The 22,580-nt window shown below is 37.2% G+C and overlaps 1 protein-coding gene across 5 annotated transcripts in view; it reads left to right on the plus strand.

Annotated features, from left to right (window-relative positions):
* Positions 1-2,380: 2,380 nt before the first annotated feature.
* Positions 2,381-22,580, plus strand: part of PPIG (peptidylprolyl isomerase G) — a 46,379-nt gene continuing 26,179 nt past the window's right edge. Inside the window, exons 1-7 of one of the 5 annotated variants that reach the window (XM_045480123.1) lie at positions 2,381-2,533; positions 4,279-4,338; positions 17,768-17,845; positions 17,937-18,011; positions 18,612-18,719; positions 19,334-19,378; positions 21,118-21,205. In XM_045480123.1, the coding sequence (XP_045336079.1) occupies positions 17,785-17,845; positions 17,937-18,011; positions 18,612-18,719; positions 19,334-19,378; positions 21,118-21,205 (377 nt within the window). In that variant the 5' untranslated portion in view covers positions 2,381-2,533; positions 4,279-4,338; positions 17,768-17,784. Of the gene's footprint in view, positions 2,534-2,616; positions 2,924-4,278; positions 4,339-17,761; positions 17,846-17,936; positions 18,012-18,611; positions 18,720-19,272; positions 19,379-21,117; positions 21,206-22,580 lie in introns of those variants that run through there. The other 4 variants (XM_045480124.1, XM_045480120.1, XM_045480122.1 and 1 more) reach the window with 4 other exon arrangements.

Consider the following 22,580-nt stretch of genomic DNA (forward strand, 5'->3'; position numbering starts at 1 on the left):
GACTTAGATTATTAAGATGTGAGGTAACTTCTTCAGGCTAGAGAATGAAGCCAAAACACAGGTAAGTCAAATAAGACAAGAGACAAGTTCCATGATATTCCATCTATTCTTTCTTCTCTGTATTAGTTATCCATTGCTGCTGTAATACATCTCCCAAAACTTAGTGACTTAAAACAACATTTATCATCCCACAGTTTCTGTGGACCAGAAATTCAAAAGTAGCTTAGTTGAGTGGTTCTGGCTCACAGTTTCTTACATGATTTAAGTCAGATATCAACAAGGACTACAGTCATCTGAAGTCTTGACTGACTGACTGAAGTCTTGATTGCTTCCATAGGGCTCACTCACATGGCTGCTGGCAAGAGACTTCAGTTCCTCTCTGACTTTTGCCGGGAAGCCAGTTTCTTGCCACAGAGGCCTCTCCTTTGTCTGCTTGAGCATCTTCATGACATGGCAGTTGATTTCCCCTTGAATGAGTGATCCAAGAGACACAGCAAAGAGGAAATCAAAATGCCTTTTATGACCTGGTCTCCAAAATCACACTGTCACTCTGCCTTTTACTATTCATTAAAAGATAGTCACATTAGAGAATTTATAGACATATTTTAAAACCACCACACTGTGCAGCAGTTTTGTTTCACAAAGCAATACATTCCCAATTTTACCTAAGCTAGCTGAAGCTGGTTTTCTTTTATTTGCAAATGAGAGTGCTCACCAATACTGGAATCATAAGGCATATACAGTAAGTATTATTGGGGTGCTTGGGTGGCTCAGTCAGTCAAGTGTCCGACTTTGGCTCAGGTCATGATCTCACAGTTTGTGAGTTCGAGCCCTGCATCAGGCTCTGTGCTGACAGCTCAGAGCCTGGAGCCTGCTTCAGATTCTGTGTCCCCCTCTCTGTCTGCCCCTCCCCCGAGTGTGTTCTCTCTCTCTCTCTCTCTCTCTCTCAAAAATAAACAAACATTAAAAATAATAATAAAAAAATGAAATCTTAAATAAAAGAATATTGTACAACCATTTCAGAAAACTCTTTGGCAGTATCTTCCAAAACTTATCCTATCCATACCCTAAGATCTAGCAATTCCATTCCTGGGTATATTTCCAACATATACATGAAATATATATGCTCGATATACTAGATACAAGAAAGTTCATAGAAACTTTATTCATAATCGCTAAAACCTGAAAACACAAATACCCATCTAAAGTAGAAGAGATAAATAAATTGTGCAATACCCATTGGGATGGTTAATTTTGTGTCAACCTGATTGGGCCAAAGGCTACCTAGATTAAACATTTAGTTACAGGTGTTATCTGCTAGGATGTTTCTGGATGAGATTAGCATTTGAATTGGTGAACTGCTGCTCTCCTGCAATAAACACAATGCCTTAAAACAGGGGCAGATGCAGAGGGAGGTTGTCCTCTCAGTTTCACAGCTATTAAAATTGGTCAAGACCCTTACATGTACCACTTGCCCAACTGTAGCTGATAATTTACCTAACCTAAATGAGTGAAAAATGTAAATGATCGTAACTTACCCTCCTTTCTATACATTAAGAAAATCTAAGTCCCTTTAGCTAGCTCCTTTTAAAACTCACTCACCCCATGTTCCCACAGGGATTGCCACCAGCCCTTCCCCCCAAATACCAGAGGCATTGCTTTTCAACCTAATCTAGGGATGCTTGCCTCTGAAAATAATTTTTAAAACAATATATGTCCTATTTTCTTTTTTTTAAATGTTTTTATTTATTTTTGAGACAGAGAGAGACAGAGCATGAGCAGGGGAGGGGCAAAGAGTGAGGGAGACACAGAATGTGAAGCAGGCTCCAGGCTCCGAGCTGTCCTATTTTCCTAGAAAGTCCTGGATTTGGAGTTAAAGATTTGCTTCGGTATTTAGGAACAGTGTGTTTGGGGAGGAAGCACTTATCCTCCCTGAGCCTCGATTTCCTTATCTGTAAAACAAGCATTAATAACCTATAACATGGTGTTGCTGTGAGAACTTAAAAAAAGAAAGAACATCAATGCCCTATGTAATCTCCTTTATTCCTCAACTAGAGCTTTGTTCGTTTCTGTTTTTTTTTTTTTTTTTTTTTTTTCCACTTGTGTCATAGTGTCAACTGGAAGCTGAAGTAGAATCTCCCTAAAGACTGGGCTTACTTCCCAATACTCTTGACAGAGGATGAATGTTTACTACATGAAGCATTTCATTTCACGAAGGACATGGCAATCTGACGGTTACAAACATTCCCAACCAACTCACACGACAAAGATTAAGTTACCTATGAACTAGGTATTTGACAGGAACCAACATCCTAGAATTACCAGGGAGGGCCTACGTGACGCAAGCAAAGAGAACACCAGGAGATGCGGCCAACCAACGGTGACGTACTTCCGGCGCGACGCTTTCTCTCCACGCCAGGACTGGATTGTGGGGGAGGGAGGCGGTTAGTGGGCTTTAGCGCCTTTTCTGGCGGCGGTAGATTTGAAGCGCTTTTAAAGGACCGGACCCGAGAAGTGAAGACTACTGGAGCAGGTAGGTGGCGCGAGGCTCGTATTTTTTCGGTGGCGTCCTTTGCAGCAGTCCCGGAGTACGAGAGCGGGAAGGGCCCGAGGAGAGGGGCGGAGCCGACGCGTTAGGCCCGGGCGAGTCACCTACCTTCCCCTCGAGGTATCTGGGCTATCTGGTTCCTGAACTAGTCCCCCAAGAACCGTGGCGCTGGCTCCGCAGCTGTTGCAGCTGGACCAGGCCTCCAGCCGTGCCTCCGGGGCCTGGGAAACGGTCCTCCCCCTGCCAGCCCCCGCCCTCTCCACTTGGGCGCACACCTCCCTCCCTGACGCATTTTGCCGCACAAGCTGTAATATGGCGGCAGCAACGGCGGCCTGAACTCTAGGGAACGAGGGTGATTTTTGATGCTTCAAAATCGTAAGTCTGATCGCTAATGCGGCGTAGGTGGGAGGTTTGGTGGGGAAGGGGTAACCTGATGTCCTGTCAGGTTAGGATTGGAGAGTGGCGGGCGAGGAACCTGGATCACAGGGGTTAAGATTAGACTGAAAACAGGCTTTCCTCCACTCCGACCTTTTCGTCTTACGGACGGCGGCTGTCGTGCATACTTAAGTGATACAGGCCTCTTAGTTAAGCATTTTACTTAAACTGAAATCCAGGCTCTTCGCTTTTCATCCCAGGGCTGTCTAAAGTTCGCCCACGTTTCCAAGGACCTGTGAGCAGCGCAGGCATTTTAGGAGAAGATAATTACTCTTTAGGAGGAAGGCGATGCCTTCAGAGCTCCATATGCCTTGGGGGAAGTGTGCGAATTTGGCTCATCTTTAGTCTTTTAAGGAGCTAAGTCGAGCTCTGCGGGAATGGAGAACTCTCAGTCATTTTGGAAACGTTGTAAAAGCACCATTTTGTGCATTAATCTAATTTATTCTCACACCAGTACTTTCTGTTCAGAACCAAGCTTTTGCAGTAGTGATGACAAATACGTCCAAGAAACAAATGTTTTGGACGTTTGGGGGTCCGTTAACTTTTAGTGGCTAAAACCACATGGAGCGGAAAGCATGTGTGCGTGTGTCCGTACGTAGTCCCATTTGGGAAAGAAGAAAAAAAAAACGCCAGTAATTTGCGGGTTCGTAAAGATGATGGGTGAGGGGGTGGGTGTGTGAACGTTTTTGAAATAGTGCTGTAAAATCCAGAAAAAGCACAGATATCTAGAATGGCTGCTTTTCTCATAATATTTTTTCTTGGTACCCGAAAAGTTACGGTTCTAGCATTTCCCCCCTTGTTATGTTAACCATTTTAGATGGGATTCTTTTATTATTATTTTTTTAATTTTGTCTTTGTTTATTTTTGAAGGAGAGAGACAATTTGAGTGGGGGAGGGGCAGAGAGAGAGAGAGAGAGAGAGAGAGAGAGAGAGAGAGAGGTAGAGGTAGACACAGAATCTGAAGCAGGCTCCAGGCTCTGAGCTGTCAGCACAGAGCCCGAAGGGGGCTCGAACTCATAAATCTTGAGATCCTGACCTGAGCCTAAGTCGGCGCTCAACTGACTGAGCCACCCAGGCGCCCCTAGATGGGATTATTTCTGTCTTAATCAGTTCATTTTTACATCGTTTGACGTTTTCTTTTTTATTCAGGATTATAGGTGCCCTGAAATCCTAATGGGTCTTGTAGTAGGATTCTGTGGGGTTATTTTGTTTTGTTTTGTTTTGGGGTTGTTTTTTTTTTTTTTTTTTTTTTTTTTTAACTGTGTTTGCTTTTTAAGGTTTTTTTGTCTTTGCAGGCTGTTGTCAGGGTTGCCTCCCCCTGCTGTCAGGAGTGTACAAGTATGCAAGCTTCCTAGGTTAGAAAATTTGAATTTGTTTCTGGCTCAATCATTTTTCTGAACCTCAGTTTCTTCATCTGTAAAATACTTTGATTTCAGGCTTTCATCAGCTGTGGGCTTCAAAAATAAATAATCAGGTTTGTTAAAATTCTGTGTAAAATTGGCTTTCAGTAATAACTCAGTGGTTCTATGAATGATACATTTATTGTGACTTTTTAAAGATCTTTCATTTTTGGTACTTGTTATTGTGGTCTTGCAGTATCAGTGGTCTCTGGGTAAGGTTTTTGTCCTTTTGATACTTTGCGTATTTTATTTTATTTTTTGTTATTTTTTTTTTTAATATTTATTTATTTTGAGGGATGGGACACAGCACGAGTTGGGGAGGGACAGAGAGATAGGTGAGAGAGAATCCCAGGCAGGCTTCATGCCATCAGCACAGAGCCAGATGTGGGGCTTGAACTCACGAAATCGTGAGATCGTTACCTGAGTCGAGAGCAAGACTTGGATGCTTAACCAACTGACCACCCAGGCGCCCCACATTTTGTGTATTTTAAATGAGATTTTCTGTCAGGCAACTTACATTCTACACGCAAAGAAAAATTGGTGGTGTGAACAAGCTCTAGTAGTTATCAGAACACCATCAACAATTAATTCTTCCAGTGTTGCTCTTTTAAGAAACAGACATTGATGTTTTCCCCTTATTTTTTTTTACTAATAGGATATTTCAATAGAATTATAATTTGTTACTTAGTTTTAGTGTTCTAAGGTATTAAGGTGTCTAACTTGTCATGTATTAGGAATCCATAGATAATTAATTCAAGTGATTTGAAAAGTTTGTTGCAGATCTGCTACAGTGTGTTACTGCACATTTTTGGCTTTAATATTAGCACCAAGCTTTAGTTTTTAGATTTAGGTGTCAGTGGTTTTGCCCTAGTTTAATTCATATGCTGTCTCTGTAAAAACTCTTTTTTTAATTTCTGTGGGGCAAATCTTGCATCTTGAAATTTACTGCAGGCAGTATTGTAAATACTCAGAGAAAACTTCTGTAACTGGGACTTTGTACTTTCAGTACCAGGCAGGAAATCTTTTGTGGTGGCTTAAAATGATCACCAACTTCTTTGTGAAATGTAACTACGTCATACTTACTTATAAATATAGGCATCAATTTTTTTAATATAAAATGTTATTTTAAAACATGAATGATTCCTTAAGTCATTGATTTTTTTAAAATGAATGAAGCCTCTTTATGTATTAAGCTACTGCTCATTGTGTATAAACTTTAGCTTAAGATTTGTTTGTAATTATGTCATTGCATTATGGTCATAAGATAGAATTTAAAATTAAATAAGCTGTTATCTGGAATATTTGTGAATAAGCTAGTTTCTACAGTGAAGCTGTAAAGTACTTAACTAGAAAACTCTTGCTGTTTTCAACTTATGACCTTGAGCCAGTCACTTCAGCTCTCTAGTCATGTCAAATCTATAAAATCAGATTGGACCAGATTAAGGTTCCTTCAAACTTCTAAAGTCTGTAATTTATATAGGAATTACCAGATTGGCTAACATGTTGTTGTTATATGGTATAGGTATATTTTTGGAGGCAGTGGTATACATTTATCATTGTAAGAACTTAAATAATTGCAGGTACAGCATTAAGAATATTAGCAGAGATTTCCCAGTTAGTATATGCTTTTTTAGTTTGGTACTGACATAGCTGTACTATATTTTTATGCTCTCAGGTTGTATGTTTGGAAAGCATATAATATCCTATTTAACACTGAACTTGGCAACATTACAGCTTTTCTCTTTTTATGTTTTCTAAAGAATTTCAGAAGTGCCTATACACTGTTAATCATATTTCTACCAGCACAGTGATTTGTGACTGTCAAAGACACTAAGGGAGGGGGCACTATGGAAGATCACAGGTGCCTTTCCTGATGCCTCAGAATATTAACTTGTTTGTACTTAGTTCGCTAGCACTATGGTACTCATAAATGTATTACAATGTTTTTGAAGCAATCTATTTTCATTTCTCCTTTGATCTCTGAACTACACAGGGTAAAGAGGCTAGTCTGAATGTCAGATTGCCTTTTTTGAAAGTAATCTATGAGATCTGCTATACTTGTAATTAGTTTAATGCAATATGCTTTTAGAAGTGGAAATCTTGTGTGAAAATTGTTACCTGTGTTATTAAACTTAATCAGGTAAGAACTTTCCATCTTTATTTCTTAGTTCTGAACTGAAGATGCTCCTTGTGGATTCTGTTTTTTTAAAAAATAAAAGAAACATTTTATTAGTAAAATGCAGCTCCGTTAGGCAGATTGAGGGAATAAGTTCTGTTTCAGTATGGAATAGATTCAGGGGATGGTTACTGGTAGGCTCTGGGAGAATTTACTGACTACAGATAGATGTTAGCTATACTCCATGTGAGAAGCAGTACATTTAGGGGGTACAGTACATTTGAAGCAGAACCTGGTTTTGCTCATGTCTTGATTAACTCGTATTCTTTGCATTTGATAATGTAGTCCTGGGCCAGGCCCTATGCATGGTGTTGAAGATACAAGAGTTTAGAGTTCGAGGACTTTACAGACAAGTTTATGACAAGGAGAATAAGATTCAACAAAGGAGGATCATTTAAGTTTTAGAGAGTCAGGGTGAAGTTCCCAGGAAGGATACTCTGGGCTATTTGAATCTTGTAAGGACACAGGAATTAGCCAAGGGAATCAGAAAGGGCAAAGACCTGTTAATCTTATAGTTTTAAAAGATTTACTGTCTACCTTTTGAAGAGTTATTATTTTACTGACTCCCTTGTACTGTATGAAACTTAAATTTTTTGAATGTCATAAAGTCACTGCATTATTTATTGCCTAATTGCAAATACCATGTCCTTTACCATATATATTTAGTGATTAGCTGCTTATGTACTTGTCCTGCCCCTTTGCCCATCCTTCATGTTATGTTAGGATGGCTATCAAAATTGTTTTAGGTACGAAACTACAAGATTAAACTTTTTAACATATGAATTTGTAACTTCTCTGATATTTTTATGAACTATATTTGTTTTAGAAGTTTACACATCCTAGCATTTAATATTTTAAAATATTTACATGATATGTTATTGATATACAAAACTAAGATATTGTTGGTAAACATTTAAAACAACATTGTAATTCCCTCTGTTTAGAAAAAAGAATATACATAACATTTAAAAACTTATAGCTGCCAGGATTTTCTCCATTTTTTATATGTTCTGATTTTTTTTCAGTGAGCTTGTCAACTTTATTGTTTAAAAGTATTTTCATTATGAAAAGAGTAGATGAGGTTTCTGAAGGAGTCAGGCAGGTGAAGTGAGTTCAAGACGTCAAATAGATAATAAATGGTAACAGCTAATAGGCTATAGTTGGAGGCAGACCATGTTTATTGCTGTACAAGAATGGGACACGTTTTTGTTTTTCAAGAAAAATTAGTATCTGGATTTTATGGAAATAGCTGCAACTCTTTTGGGTTAAACAAATTTGCAACAAAGCAGGCTACTGTTCTGAAAACTTTCATTGTATACTGTTAGGAAATTCATGAATTATTATTATTCAATTCATGAATTGAAAATTGCATAGACTTTGGGGCGCCTGGGTGGCTCATTCGGTTAAGTGTCCGACTTCAGCTCAGGTCATGATCTCACGGTCCGCGAGTTCAAGCCCCATGTCGGGCTCTGGGCTGATGGCTCAGAGCCTGGAGCCTGCTTCCGATTCTGTGTCTCCCTCTCTCTCTGCCCCTCCCCCATTCATGCTCTGTCTCTCTCTGTCTCAAAAATAAATAAACGTTAAAAAAAAATAAAAAAAAAAAAGAGAAAATTGCATAGACTTGATTTTTCCCTGAATTGTATTTTTGATACCTCTCAGCATTGTTTTCCCTTTATTTTTTCTTGAAAAAATGAAAATTAATCAGATGTTTGTCTCATGTTAGATTTTTTTTTTTTTAATTTTTTTTTTCAACGTTTATTTATTTTTGGGACAGAGAGAGACAGAGCATGAACGGGGAAGGGGCAGAGAGAGAGGGAGACACAGAATCGGAAACAGGCTCCAGGCTCTGAGCCATCAGCCCAGAGCCTGACGTGGGGCTCGAACTCACGGACCGCGAGATCATGACCTGGCTGAAGTCCGACGCTTAACCGACTGCGCCACCCAGGCGCCCCTGTCTCATGTTAGATTTTAAGTATTATTGAGTAACACCAGGAAATCATAATTCTAGAGGAAATACTATGTATTATATTTCTGATTAGGTAAAATCTGATTTCAGTAATATTAGAGATATAGTGTTTAGCCATCTTTTTTGTCACCATTGTTCTCAATAGGTATATTTGTTCTTCATTAGCTGTAACAGAAGAGCATTTATGTACTCAATATCTGTAGTGCTTTTAATAGTTTGCTGGCTTTCATCTTTCTTGAATTTAAGGCATATTTGATTTGTTAGTTTAGGAAAACTAATTTTAGTCTATTTCTAAGAATGAAAAGTATCCTTATATGGTGTAACCTAAATATATAACCACTTACAGACATGTACATTATGACAACCTAATGTCCAACACAGCTATTGAGTAAATTAAATATTCATATGATAGACTATTACACTATGAAAATGCAATTTTTAAAAATATAACAGGGAACAAATGTTGAAGGAAAAAAGATACGTGTACATGCATTAACACATTTTCTTCATTCATTCATCAGTGGACACTTAGGTTGTTTCCATGTCTTGGCTTTAAATAATACTGCATAATTTAGAATCAGTGTCAATATTTTGGTGTAAATCCTATCTTCTTTCAGTTATGTTGAGATGTAATTGACATAGTATATAAATTTAAAATGTACAGCATATGACTTACATATATTGGAAAATGATTACCACAGTAAGTTTTGCTAACATCTATCATCTGATATAGATGCAAGAAAAACCTTTTTTTTTTTTCCTGTGATGAGAATTTTAAGGATTAGTTCTCTTAGTAGCTTTCTAATATACCATATAACAGTAAGTTAACTGTAGCCATCATGTTTTTCATTACATCTCCAGTATTATAACTGGAAGTTTGCATCTTTCTATCTTCATTCAGTTCCCCTACTCCCTTTCCCCCAGCTCTGGTAACTAGAAATCTGGTTTGTTTTTCCATGAGTTTGGGCAGGGTGTGTGTGTATGCATACATTTTTAAATTTACCTTTTTTCCCCTTAGAGTCTACATATAAGTGAGATCCTACAGTGTTTGTCTTTCTCTGTCTGACTGACTTCATTTAGCTTAATGTATCTAGGTCCATCCACGTTGTTGCAAATTGCAAGATTTTCCTTTTTTTTTTTTTTAATGGATAAATAGTATTCCATCGTATATGTACATTTTCTGTATTTTCTTTTTTTTAATGTTTATTTTGAGAGAGAGAGAGAGTGTGCGTATGCACTGAGTGTGGAGGGACAGAGAGAGAGGGAGACACAGAATCTGATACCAACTCAAGGCTCTGAGCTGTCAGCACAGAGCATGATGTGGAGCTTGAACTCACAGACTGCGAGATCATGACCTGAGCCAAAGTTGGATGCTTAACCAACTGAGCCACCTAGGCGCCCCTCGTTTCCTTTTTTTAATGTACATCTGTTATGTGTAAAACTAGGATCTTTACTAACTTGCTTTTTTCACCTGATACATTATGTATATCCTCTCATTCATGAGTAGTCTTTGATAATTTTTCTCTTTCCACATACGTTCATGTGGTATAAAACTGGAAAGGTAGAGAAGGTTGGTTGAACAGTAAAAACATCTTACCCATCTTCCCCAGCTACCTATTTCCTCTCCCACCAGTAGCCTCTGTATTAGACAAGCAAACATATATATATATATATTTTTTTACTTTTCTGAAAAATATACAAAGAAAGCATTCCAAACATATCTCTGTTTTTTTTTTTTAAGTCAACAAAATGTCTTGGAGAGAAAAGTACATAAACTGCTTCCTCATTCTTTTTTATAGCCTTTTTTTATAGCCTTGTAAATTGTATGGATATAATATGATTTATGTAACCTACTCTCTGTGGATATTTAGATTTACAGTCTCTTAACTTCTGAAACAATGGCTGCCTTGAACAACTTTATACGAACTTTATTTTGCAAATGTGTGGGATATGTATAAAATAAATTTCTAAAGTGGGTTACTGAGTCGGAGTGTATTCAGTGCACTTGTAATATTGTATGTTGTGGAACTGGCAAAGGATTGTATCCATTTACCCCTTTACTATTGGCAACAATGTATGAGAAGGTCAATATTGTTTATTTTTGTTAGTCTGGTAGGTGAAAAAAGTTATTATAACCTGTAAGAAGATTTCCTATGGCTAGATGAATACCATTCATTTCATGAATCATTTATTTAACCAATTTTTTTTTCTTTTCTATGTTTTATTTATTTTTGAGAGAGAGGGAAACACAGAATCTGAAGCAGGCTCCAGGCTCTGAGCTGTCAGCCTAGAGCCCAACGAGGGGCTTGAACCCAGGAACCCAGGAGTCCTGAGATCATGACCCAAGCCGAGGCTGAAGTTGGACGCTGAGCCACCCAGATGCCCCCCAATTTTTTTTTAAATGTTTATTTAAATTTTTTTAATGTTTTTATTTATTTTTGAGACAGAGAGAGACAGAGCATGAGCAGGGGAGGGGCAGAGAGAGAGGGAGACACAGAATCCAAAGCAGGCTCCAGGCTCTGAGCTGTCAGCACAGAGCCTGATGCGAGGCTCCAACTCACGAACCAGGAGTGCATGACCTGAGTCAAAGTCAGACACTTAACAGACTGAGCCACCCAGGCGCCCCAGTGTTTATTTATTTTAGAGAGTGCAGGAGTGTGCCTGAGTGTGGGAGGGGCAGCGAGAGAGAAGGATAGAGGATCCCAAGTGGGCTGTGTGCTGACAGCAGAGCACCTGACATGCCGGAACACACAAACTGTGAGATCATGACCTGAGCCAAAGTCGGACATCTAACCAACTGAGCCACTCAGGCGCCCCCTACCCATTTTCTATTACTGTACAACTTGTTTGTTTTTTATTTTACCATTGCAAAAAGCACTTCAATGACTACATATGAATTTTTTTTTAAGGGAAAGGTAGATTTGGGGGGGGGGGTTAGTTTTTTGGTTTTTGTTTTTTGTTTTTTGTTTTAAGTAAACATGGGCTTGAACTCACGACCCCAAGATCAAGAGTCGCGTGCACTTCTGACTGAGCCAGCCAGGTGCACTGAATTTTTTTATACTTAGAATCCTTTTAACCATACAATGTTGGTATCTTTTTTCATTTAACATTTTTTCCATGTTATATTTTTAAAAATTGCATTTTCATAGTATAATAGTCTATCATATGAATATTTCTTAATTTACTCAACAGTTGTGCTGGACATTAGGTTGTTTTTAATTATTATTAAACCAAAATCAAATAATATTTCATTTAAAATGGTTACCTTCACAGAGATGCCAAGATACTGATTAGTAAAGTGTTAAAGGTTACAATGAATATGAGTATATTCAAAGTTGTTGGTCTGTAATGCCAAGTTGCTTAGCAAAATCATTTGTGTGGTTTATATTTTTGATTTTACTTTTTTAAAATTATGTTTCCTTGTGTGGTTTTTGTGCTTTTAATTGTTTGCTGCGTGGACCCTGTGGTATTAGTTCCCAAAGGTGGGGGCAGAAGGACAGTGAGAGAGTTTTTTTGGTTGTCAGGTGTGCTGATACAAATAGGGCCACAGGTAATTAATATTCTTGCAGTGAGTTAGGATGGTCGTAGTCAGTGAAGAATTGTCCTAGTGCCCCCATTCCTAAGCACTGTTCTTTTTTTTTTTTTAATTTTTTTTTCAACGTTTATTCATTTTTGGGACAGAGAGAGACAGAGCATGAACGGGGGAGGGGCAGAGAGAGAGGGAGACACAGAATCGGAAACAGGCTCCAGGCTCTGAGCCATCAGCCCAGAGCCTGATACGGGGCTCGAACTCACGGACCGCGAGATCGTGACCTGGCTGAAGTCGGACGCCTAACCGACTGCGCCACCCAGGCGCCCCCTAAGCACTGTTCTATAGTAAAAAGTTAACATGTTTGTTGAAAATATTTCCCCCTTTTTTTTACTTTTTTAATTTTCTTCTGACAAATGGAAATAATAAATTTTTTTCATGAAGTCAAATCTGTTTATCTTCATTATTTATTTCATTGTTCACGAACCTGAGAAATTATTTAATATCCAGCGTTTAGATAAATATTCACATGTATCATTCCTAGTTTCCATGGGGTGAGGGGCACACAGTTTTGTGAAAAAGAAAAGTAATTTCCCAAGATCTTCTAGAGTTAAATGCAAACAACAGTAATAATCATGGAAGTAAGACACTTAAAAAATACATGAATACTTGAGTGGTCTTTTGAAGAGTTTCTTTTACAGGTCTCTATTGTTGTAGAAAACTTGGAAAATGAAGAGGCTGAGAAAACCATATGTGACCCTTTCATTTAAGGATAGGCTGTTAGTATTATCGTGTATTTCCTACTGTTTTATTTTATTATACAGATATATTTTTTTATTTAAAAAATTTTTTATTTTAAATTGGGAAACTACATGAATATATTCTCACTACAAAAATTCAAGTCTCACATTTAAAGCTAAAGACTACTGGGGTGCCTGGGTGGCTCAGATGGTTGAGCGACCGACTTCAGCTCAGGTTATGATCTCAGGGTTTGTGAGTTCGAGCCCCGCATCGGGCTCTGTGCTGACAGCTCAGAGCCTGGAGCCTGCTTCGGACTCTGTGTCTCCCTCTCTCTCTGCACCTCCCCCGCTCATGCTCTGTCTCTCTGTCTCAGAAAAAAAACATTAAAAAAAGTAGTAAAGCTAAGGACTACCATTGACTTCCAGTCCTACTCTTAGTCCCCTCTGATAGAGGACTGTCAATGTTGATATGTAGCTCTTTTTCTGTAGAAATAGAGTATTATTTGAGGGTGTAGACAAAATACTTACATGCAACTTGCTTTCTTTTTCTTTTAACCTAAGTAACAGGATTTTTGGATAGAATATGTAGACTTTTAAAACTGCTACGTAATATTTAATAGCATGTGTATACCAAAATTTATTTAGCTGTTCTCTCATTGTGGGACATTCTGCATGTTTCCTTTTTGGTGTTACAGTGTTGCAAGACAGCATTCTCACACATGCCTATCCTTTCATGTATATTCATTTATTTATTAAATACTGATTTCTTGCCATGGCCAAGCACTGTTTGAGGCAGTAGGAATTAAGAGAGCAAAATTGAAAAGGGTTATCACATCACAGAGCTTATATTCTAGTAAGAAGAATAGGTATAAAAACTTGAATTTATAATAAAATATCAATTAGCAGTAAATGCTTCGAAGAAAAATATGACAAGTAAGGGGATATAAAGTGTTGGAGGACAAGGGCTGCACCTTTGAATATACTGGTCAGTGATGGTTTCCATGTGGAGGGGATGCTTGAGCAGTGATTTAAGTGAAGTGAGGGAATGAACAAGGGGAAGATCTGGGGTAAGAGCATCCCACACAGAGGAAACAACAAGTGTGAAAGACCTGATGAAGGGCTAGGCCTTGGGATGTTTGAAGAACAGCTGGAACACATGTGTCTAAGGAGAAGAAGAATGTTAGATGAAGTCATGGAGGTCATTAGCTAAAATATTTAGATCTGTGCTGTCTAGTGTAGCAGTAGCTATGAGCCACATGCAGTTATTGAGTTCTTGAAACATGACTTTCTGAATTGATAAACACTGGATTTCTAAGACTCACTACCCAAAAAAGAATGAAATATCTCATTAATAACATTTGTATGTCAATTATATGTTGAAGTAGTATTTTGTACATATTGAGTTGAATAAAATACATTATTTGACCTTTTTTTTTTTTTTTTTAGTGTGGCTACTACAAATTTAAAACTTATGTGACTCATGTTTCTATTGGACAGTGCTAGTTTAGGTTCTTGAAATGCATGGAAAGACATTTTGAATTTTTTTTTTTTTAAGTTTATTTTTAGAGGGACATAGCACGAGTGGGGAAGGGGCACAAAGAGAAGGAGGGGTAGAGAGAGAATCCCAAGCAAGCTCTGCATTGTCAGTGCAGTGCCCTATGGCAGGGCTTGAACCCATGAAACTGTGAGATCATGACCTGAGCCAAAACCAGGAGTTGGACAGTTAACCCACTGAGCTACCCAAGCACCCCCATGGAAGGACATTTTTATTAAATGTGATAGATGTTAGAAAATATTAGGCAGAGGAATGAAGTGGTAAATGTACTTTTAAAGAATCATTCCACTTTGGTTATTCTAATGAGAATAGAAAATAGAGAACTAAGTAAAAGCAAGGAAAACCAATTAGGAGGCTATTGCAACATTCCAGATAAATAATAATAATGGTAAAGATGGTGGGAGCATGTGGGATTTTTGGTGGTTTTTTTTTTGTTTTTTTGGTTTTTTGGTTTTTTTTTTTAGAGGGCAAGTTGGGGAGAGGGGCAGAGAGAATCTTAAGGGCCTCAGCATGGAGCCCAACGCAGGTCTCGATTCCACAATCCTGGGATCATGACTCGAGCTGAAATCAAGAGTCGATGCTCAATCCCCAGGTACTCCAGGATAATTTTTGAAGCTAAAATTCAGTCAGTGCCGACTTCCTAATAGTTTGAATAATGGGCTGTGAAGGAAAGTGCAACCAAAGACGATGGACAGTAATAAGATTTACTGAGTTCTGAGAGAACTGGGGATAAATAAGTAAAGTTTTGTTCTAGATATATTATTTTTAATAAAGTAAACTTTTTATTGAAATACAGCATACCAAAAGCTACATAGAATGTAAGTGTAGCTCAATGTTTTCCCAAAGTGAATTCCCCTATGTAAGCAGCTCTCAGAATAAACAAAACAAACACTATACTGGTAGCTCCCACTTGTGATCATAAAACTCCATAAATTAGTGGTGGTATTCATTGCAGTTTCGAGGTCCCAGAGCTATAGGATTTTTTACATTGTGCTCTAGAATTGAGAAACTTGGAAAATTATCAAAGGTGTGTCTAAAAGGTTAAGGGTGGGGCGTCTGGGTGGCTCAGTTGGTTAAGCATCAGACTTCAGGTCATGCATGATCTCCTAGCTCGTGAGTTGGGGTCCCACATGCTTCTGATTGTGTCTCCCTTTCTCTGCCCCCAACCCCCAGCTCACACACACACACACTCTCTCTCTCTCTCTCTCTCTCTCTCTCTCTCTCTCTCTCTCTTAAACATTTAAAAAAAGTTAAAAAATAAAAGGCTAAGAGTAACTAGGGATTTTTCTGACCTGTCATAAATGATGCCTGGTTTTCCAACTGGGAGTTTGTTTTCAAGAATTCAGTACTGTATGTAGGAAATTAACTGTAATTATAAGCTATTTGGGGCAGTATTATCTATACCATAGTAATCATTTTGCAATAATAGAAATCTCCAACTGGGATATTGTGGTTAAACAAGTAGCTGTAGAAGTTTTTTTGGAGGAAAATAAATCATTAAAATTTCTATTCTCTTCCTCCACCCCCAAAAGTAGAGAAGAAGGCCTACAAAAATTATTTTGAAGATAAAGGATAATCAGGTACTAAGTAGTTTTTAAGATAAGATAGTTTCCTCAGATTTATGGATTCAACATACCCTCAATTTCAAGTGTGCAGGAATTGGAATTCTATACAAGTAAACACTTAATGCAACCAACTTGGCAAGATCCTAAAATTACTAAGTTTTTTTGTTTCATTGTTTTCAGGAAGTCTATGTAGCCTACTGGAGGATTGAAAGTTTAGATTTTTTGCTTTGTTTCATGTGAAACAAATTCTAATATCTATTTTACCTGTTAGAAATAAAACTGAGAAGTCGTGAGAAAATGGTATTTTCCCTCCTTTCCCATACAGTAATGCCAGAAGTGAATATGCCAACACTTGGGTTGAATTTTAATGCAATATAATCTATCTTTTGTGTAATTTAATCCCCAATTTATGTGTTTGGGGTCTGTAAAATTGATAAGGGATGTTGGTAGATATATAAACCTACATATGTGATGAAATTTTGTAGAGCTAAATAACAGGCACAAAGATGAGTGCCAGTAAAACGGAAGTGTGAATGGAATAAAGAATTATATGAACGTTGTTCTGCTTTTACGCTACAGTTGTGCTATTTTACAACAGTTTTCTAAAATGTTATCATTGGAGGAAAATGGGTAAAGTACACACTGTATATTATTTCTTACAATCTACATTGAAGCTACCTAAAAATTGATAAAAGGAGGAATCTATTTAGGATGGAGAATATAGATTTTTTTTTTTTTCAACGTTTATTTATTTTTTTGGGACAGAGAGAGAGCATGAACAGGGGAGGGGCAGAGAGAGAGGGAGACACAGAATCGGAAACAGGCTCCAGGCTCTGAGCCATCAGCCCAGAGCCCGACGCGGGGCTCGAACTCACGGACCGCGAGATCGTGACCTGGTTGAAGTCAGACGCTTAACCGACTGCGCCACCCAGGCGCCCCTGAGAATATAGATTTTTCACAGCTTCACTGGACCTTTTGCAGAGCTACCAGCTTAGGATAATTTTCAGAAAAGCGTATACATTTCAATCTCTATTCTGAGCCGATGAAACTGTCATTTCTATAGTTCATAATTTTGGATGCTGTTTAAACTAAGTACCTTTGTTTCTTCTGCTCTTCACCTTACCCTGTCATTTCCCATCAGGAATCATGATTGAAACATCTAAGTCCTTCAGATAAATGCCTTAGCAAAAGAATGTTAAATAATAGCTATCTGCTATATAGATAAAAGTATTCACACAGAGTAGTATGTCACCTATTGGTATTTTTTGTCTACACTAGTATATCACTACAGGCTCTTGCTCATGATCAGAAAATAGCCTCATATGTAATGTGCTTTTACTCAGGAAGGAAACTTACTATATATTTCTATCATTAAAATATCCCACTTTCTTCCTTGATAACTTATTTTTGGTATTTTTTAGGAATTTGAATGTTTTTCTTTTTAAAACACCATCTTAATCAAAACTTTTGTTTTTGTTTCCAAGGAGCAAAAGGGTTGGATCAGTCTGTCCTTGATTTTTCTCTATTTAATCTTGTGGAGTTCACTCATCATACAGACAATACAATTTTCTGTTTGAGTGGCAATGTATGTTCAGTTGTTAAAATAAAAGTTTTATTATATTATGGCTAAGGCCTTTCTTTTATGTCTTTTCTATTTGCTTCACAAAGTGCAATCTACTCCCCCCCCCCCCCCCGGCCCACCAAGAAAGAATCTATATTTTCATGGAAGTAAATATCAAAATAAGTTCAACTAAATTTCTAGTTTGTGCTCCAGAATTTTTTCCCCCAGAAATTCATAAAAAAATTTTTTTGTTGTTTTGGTCTGTATGCCTGAAACTGCATTTTATTCATAGATTGAAGTATTGGAGCCATGGGAATAAAGGTTCAGCGTCCTCGATGTTTTTTTGACATTGCCATTAATAATCAACCTGGTAAGAAAATTAGTATTCCTATATAACATTTATAAATGAATATTTATTATTTTAAATTGGTAAAGTATAAACCAGCTTCTTTCTTTTTCAGCTGGAAGAGTTGTCTTTGAATTATTTTCTGATGTGTGCCCCAAAACATGCGAGAACTTTCGTTGTCTTTGTACAGGTTTGTTGACATTTTCAGTTGCCCTGATGCTAGTCCCATTTAACTATGGTTTTAATTTTCTTATTTAACAGATTTTAGATTTCCCCATGCAGATTATGTACCATTGCCCAGGATGTGAAAGTAATTCTTAGAAATACTACTTAGTTGAGAGTGAGTGAGAGAGCACATAATTGGGGGAGAGGAGCAGAAGGAGAGGGAGAGGAAGAGAGAGAGAATCTTAAGCAGGCTCCGTGCTCAGCACAGAGCTTGATGCAAGGCTCAATCCCATGACCCCCTGGGGTCATGACCTGAGCTGAAATCAAGTGTCGAATTCTCAACTGACTGAGTCACCTAGGTACCCCTAGAAATACTACTTGCAATGGGCTTTTATCTGAGATTGATTTCTACATTTCTACACTCTCCAGAAAAACACTGGTGATTTTTAAATGAACTTAAAAAAAGAATTCCCGAGGGGAGTAAAAATTCTGTAGTTTAAAGACATCTACATAGTTCAAGAGAGGTATATTTTACAGGGAAAAGCTTTCCTCATTAATTTTTCTTTAATACTGCCTGCTTGATTTTTTTCCTACTAAATGGCTTACTAATTTTTCTTCTCTGTAGGTGAAAAGGGGACAGGGAAATCAACTCAGAAACCATTACATTATAAGAGTTGTCTCTTTCACAGAGTTGTCAAGGATTTTATGGTTCAAGGTGGTGACTTCAGTGAAGGTAAGACTTTGAATCCCACAAAAGAAAATCATAATACTTTGTTAGGTATCATAGACCTTAAAGTTAGACAAGTCTCTAGAAGTACTCACAGACAAAAAGAAGGAGGCACGTAGGAGATAATTTTACTTTTGATGCATGAATTAATTTCACAAATGTGCTTCTGAATTAAAAAACACTATTCATCTCGTAGTAATTTGTCAGTGTGTGTGTTTGGTTTTGTCAAAACTAGTAATCCTTAACTATAATATAGTTTTTACCTATACTTTTAAATTGTAAAAACATTGAAATTGTATTTTTAAAGACATTTTGGGAAAAAATCTAATTTTTGTTCAAAGGTCTTACATAATCACTAGAATCTGAGTGTTCTTTTTTCCACAAATCTTAATAGAGACTGTCACATTCTTAACTCTTGTATCATAGAAAAAAGAAAGTAATTTGGGATCTTGTCAGTATTGACTTTAAATTAATATCTTTTATGATTTGCTGTGAACCTTTGAGTATTTTTGATTCAAAGTCATTTAAGCACCTACTTTGTAAGAAGCATTTTGTTTAGGTGGCGCCTTCAAAGAGATTACTGTCTTGGGAGTTCAAGAGTCCATGTTTCTCATTCTTAGGGAATGGACGAGGAGGGGAATCTATTTATGGAGGATTTTTTGAAGGTAAAGATGTTTACATTTAAATTGTATTTTTAATGTTTTCTGTATTTCATTTTTCTCTATTGAATCAATAAGATTATTAAACAGTATACTAATATCCAACTACAGTCAGTGAATCCAAAAGTTAATCTTTTTGTGAAAAAATTTATATGATAGACTTTATAGAGGTAGGATTTTTTGTGTGTTTAGAACATTAATACATCATATTATATGAAGAGTTTCAATGATCTATAATAAAGTCTTAGAATTATAGTGCTAGATTGGGCACTTCCACAGCTTAACCTTAATCTTTATTAAAACAGATTTAGCAATATTTCATACTAACAGTACTCACATGTTTAGTGGGTCCATTTTTCTGTGCATTTTTTTAATTTTTTAATTTTTTAAGTTTATTTATTTTGAGAGAGAAAGAGAGCGAGCATGAGCAGGGGAAGGACAGGGAGAGAGTAAGAGAAAGAGAATCCCAAGCCAGCGTGGAGCCTGATGCAAGGCTTGAACCCAGAAACCGTGAGATCATGACCTGAGCCGAAACCATAAGGCAGATGCTTAACCAACTGAGCCACCCAGGCTCCCCTTCTGTGCACTTTAAAAAAAAAATCCCGGGGCGCCTGGGTGGCGCAGTCGGTTAAGCGTCCGACTTCAGCCGGGTCACGATCTCGCGGTCCGTGAGTTCGAGCCCCACTTCAGGCTCTGGGCTGATGGCTCGGAGCCTGGAACCTGTTTCCGATTCTGTGTCTCCCTCTCTCTCTGCCCCTCCCCCGTTCATGCTCTGTCTCTCTCTGTCCCAAAAATAAATAAAAATGTTTAAAAAAAAAAAAAATCCCTGGGGCGCCTGGGTGGCGCAGTCGGTTAGGCATCCGACTTCAGCCAGGTCACGATCTCGCGGTCCGTGAGTTCGAGCCCCGCATCAGGCTCTGGGCTGATGGCTCAGAGCCTGGAGCCTGTTTCCGATTCTGTGTCTCCCTCTCTCTCTGCCCCTCCCCCGTTCATGCTCTGTCTCTCTCTGTCCCAAAAATGAATAAACGTTGAAAAAAAATTAAAAAAAAAAAATCCCTTTGATATTTTAAACTTTGGATAATGTTTTTCTCAAATTAAAATTTTCTCTCTGGAATTTTTTATTAATGTGAAGATTATTTGAAAGACTATAAACATGAATGTGGAAATAATTTCGTATTTCATATTTTTCACTTCAGGAATTCAGTAAAATTTTATTTCACGTTCTACTTGGGTGGTTCTCATATTCGAATCCAAGATTGCAAAGCAAGCTACTCTTCGCAATAAATGATGCTGTGGCAGAGATTAAGTTAATGAGTGCCTCTCTGTGCTTAAAATAACCATATGTGCTTTTTTGTGCTCAGAAAAGAAACAGAGGAAGTGTAAAGAATCCTATCTGGTTTCTTTCTCTTCCTTTTTTAGGAACGTTTTATTTTTTTGTTTGAATAAGCAAAGAAAATTGTGTTGTCTTTTCCAAAATGATATAAAAGACAAGTAAATGCAAATGGAAAGAAAGGGGGGTGATAATAGTATTTGAATTTATAGCAAGGGATTGAAAATTAGGAATGTTTTAATCTAAAAAGGTGGAAGAAGGAATTGGTTAATATTTGATTCTTTCTTCTTTTAACCTTTTATCTAAATTTTGTCTGGTGCTACAGAGCACATATGAAAATAAGGTATGAAGAGTGAAAATGAAATTTTTTGGAGTTTATGCCTATAATATAACTGAAAACTTCGCTTCTCTATAGATGAGAGTTTTGCTGTTAAACACAACAAAGAATTTCTCTTGTCTATGGCCAACAGAGGGAAGGACACAAACGGTTCACAGTTCTTCATGTAAGTATTTATACTGTGATCATTTAAAATATCCCTTTTTTGGTGTGTCATTTCTCATTGATTGCTAATAAATAGGAGAGGGATCCATAATGGGGAAAATTTTTGAAGGAAGGAGAACAGTGAATTGTTGAAGAGAGTAAAGTTGTTAAAAGTGAAATTGAACTGTACTGCTTACGTTTCCAAATGATGAAGACTTGTCAAAAGGACACAGGAGCCAGACTGAAGGGGTAAGGTTCCCCCTGGCCAGATTAGGAAAATTTGAGCATCAAAATAAATAATGATAGTATCAGATTATTAAATAAAATAGAAATCCAGCAGCCCGTACAGGTATAAATAATAAACGAATAAATAACAAGGGAGAAGACAAAGCTGTTTCTTAGTAGAATGTCAGCTAATAAATTTAAAAGGAATGATAGAAAAGTCACCATTTTGCAGTCATCTCCATAATGACTGATTGAGGAAAGAATTATCTATTTAGAGCACAAGTTTAATAATAAGAATATTTGCAGAGTATCTCTTTATAAATTACTTGTTTACAAAGAATGAAATGCAGTTGATCGTCATTATTCAAAGATTCTATATTTGTGAATTTGCGTACTTATTAAAAATTATTTATAGCTCCAAAGTGGGTACTGCTAATGCTTCCAATTCTGAACCCAAAAAAATTTTGGCCAGGACTCTTCAACAGTGCATATTTTTTATCATGTCCTATCGGTACAGATTTGCTCTCCTCCTCAATAGCCTTAGACTCTCCTTGTCTCAGAAGAACTTAATCTGTAAGCACCATATGGCTTATTCCAGTGATTTACTATTCCATATTTGTAATTCCCATCTTCAATAGTGAAAAACCTGGCTCCCATTATCTTCAGAATTTCTACCCATTTGCTGAATTCTATTTAAAAACTTGCTATTCTATTCTATGAAAAGTAACCTACTAACTAGAGTTGCTATTTACTTATAGTTATTTTTGTTTTTAGACTGAGAGTATGTAGTTAAAATACTGTGTTTAAAAGTGGCTCAGATTAGTGCCTTTTGGTGTGAATTTTGTGTGGTTTTGGTGTGAATTTTGTGTGGTTTTGTGGCTCAAAATATGTTAGGTTGATTGGTGTATGATTATATTTTGTTCTCTCACCATGATTAGTTTTTAGTTTTTTTTTTACGTTTATAAAACATGATTCAAAAAGAATACCTCTTAAGTATCGTATCCACCTAACTTTTCACTCCATTGCCATTCCCCATTTTTTCATCCCATTCCCATCCATCCATATTAGTAACCAAACCTTATTAGTTTCTGGCTTATCTTCCTCTATTTCTTTTTACAAAAATAAGCACAGATACATATATATTTTTTTTATTTTCTTTTTTTTCTTACACA

The sequence above is a fragment of the Leopardus geoffroyi genome, chromosome C1 (assembly GCF_018350155.1).
Source record: "Leopardus geoffroyi isolate Oge1 chromosome C1, O.geoffroyi_Oge1_pat1.0, whole genome shotgun sequence".
NCBI lineage: Eukaryota > Metazoa > Chordata > Mammalia > Carnivora > Felidae > Leopardus > Leopardus geoffroyi.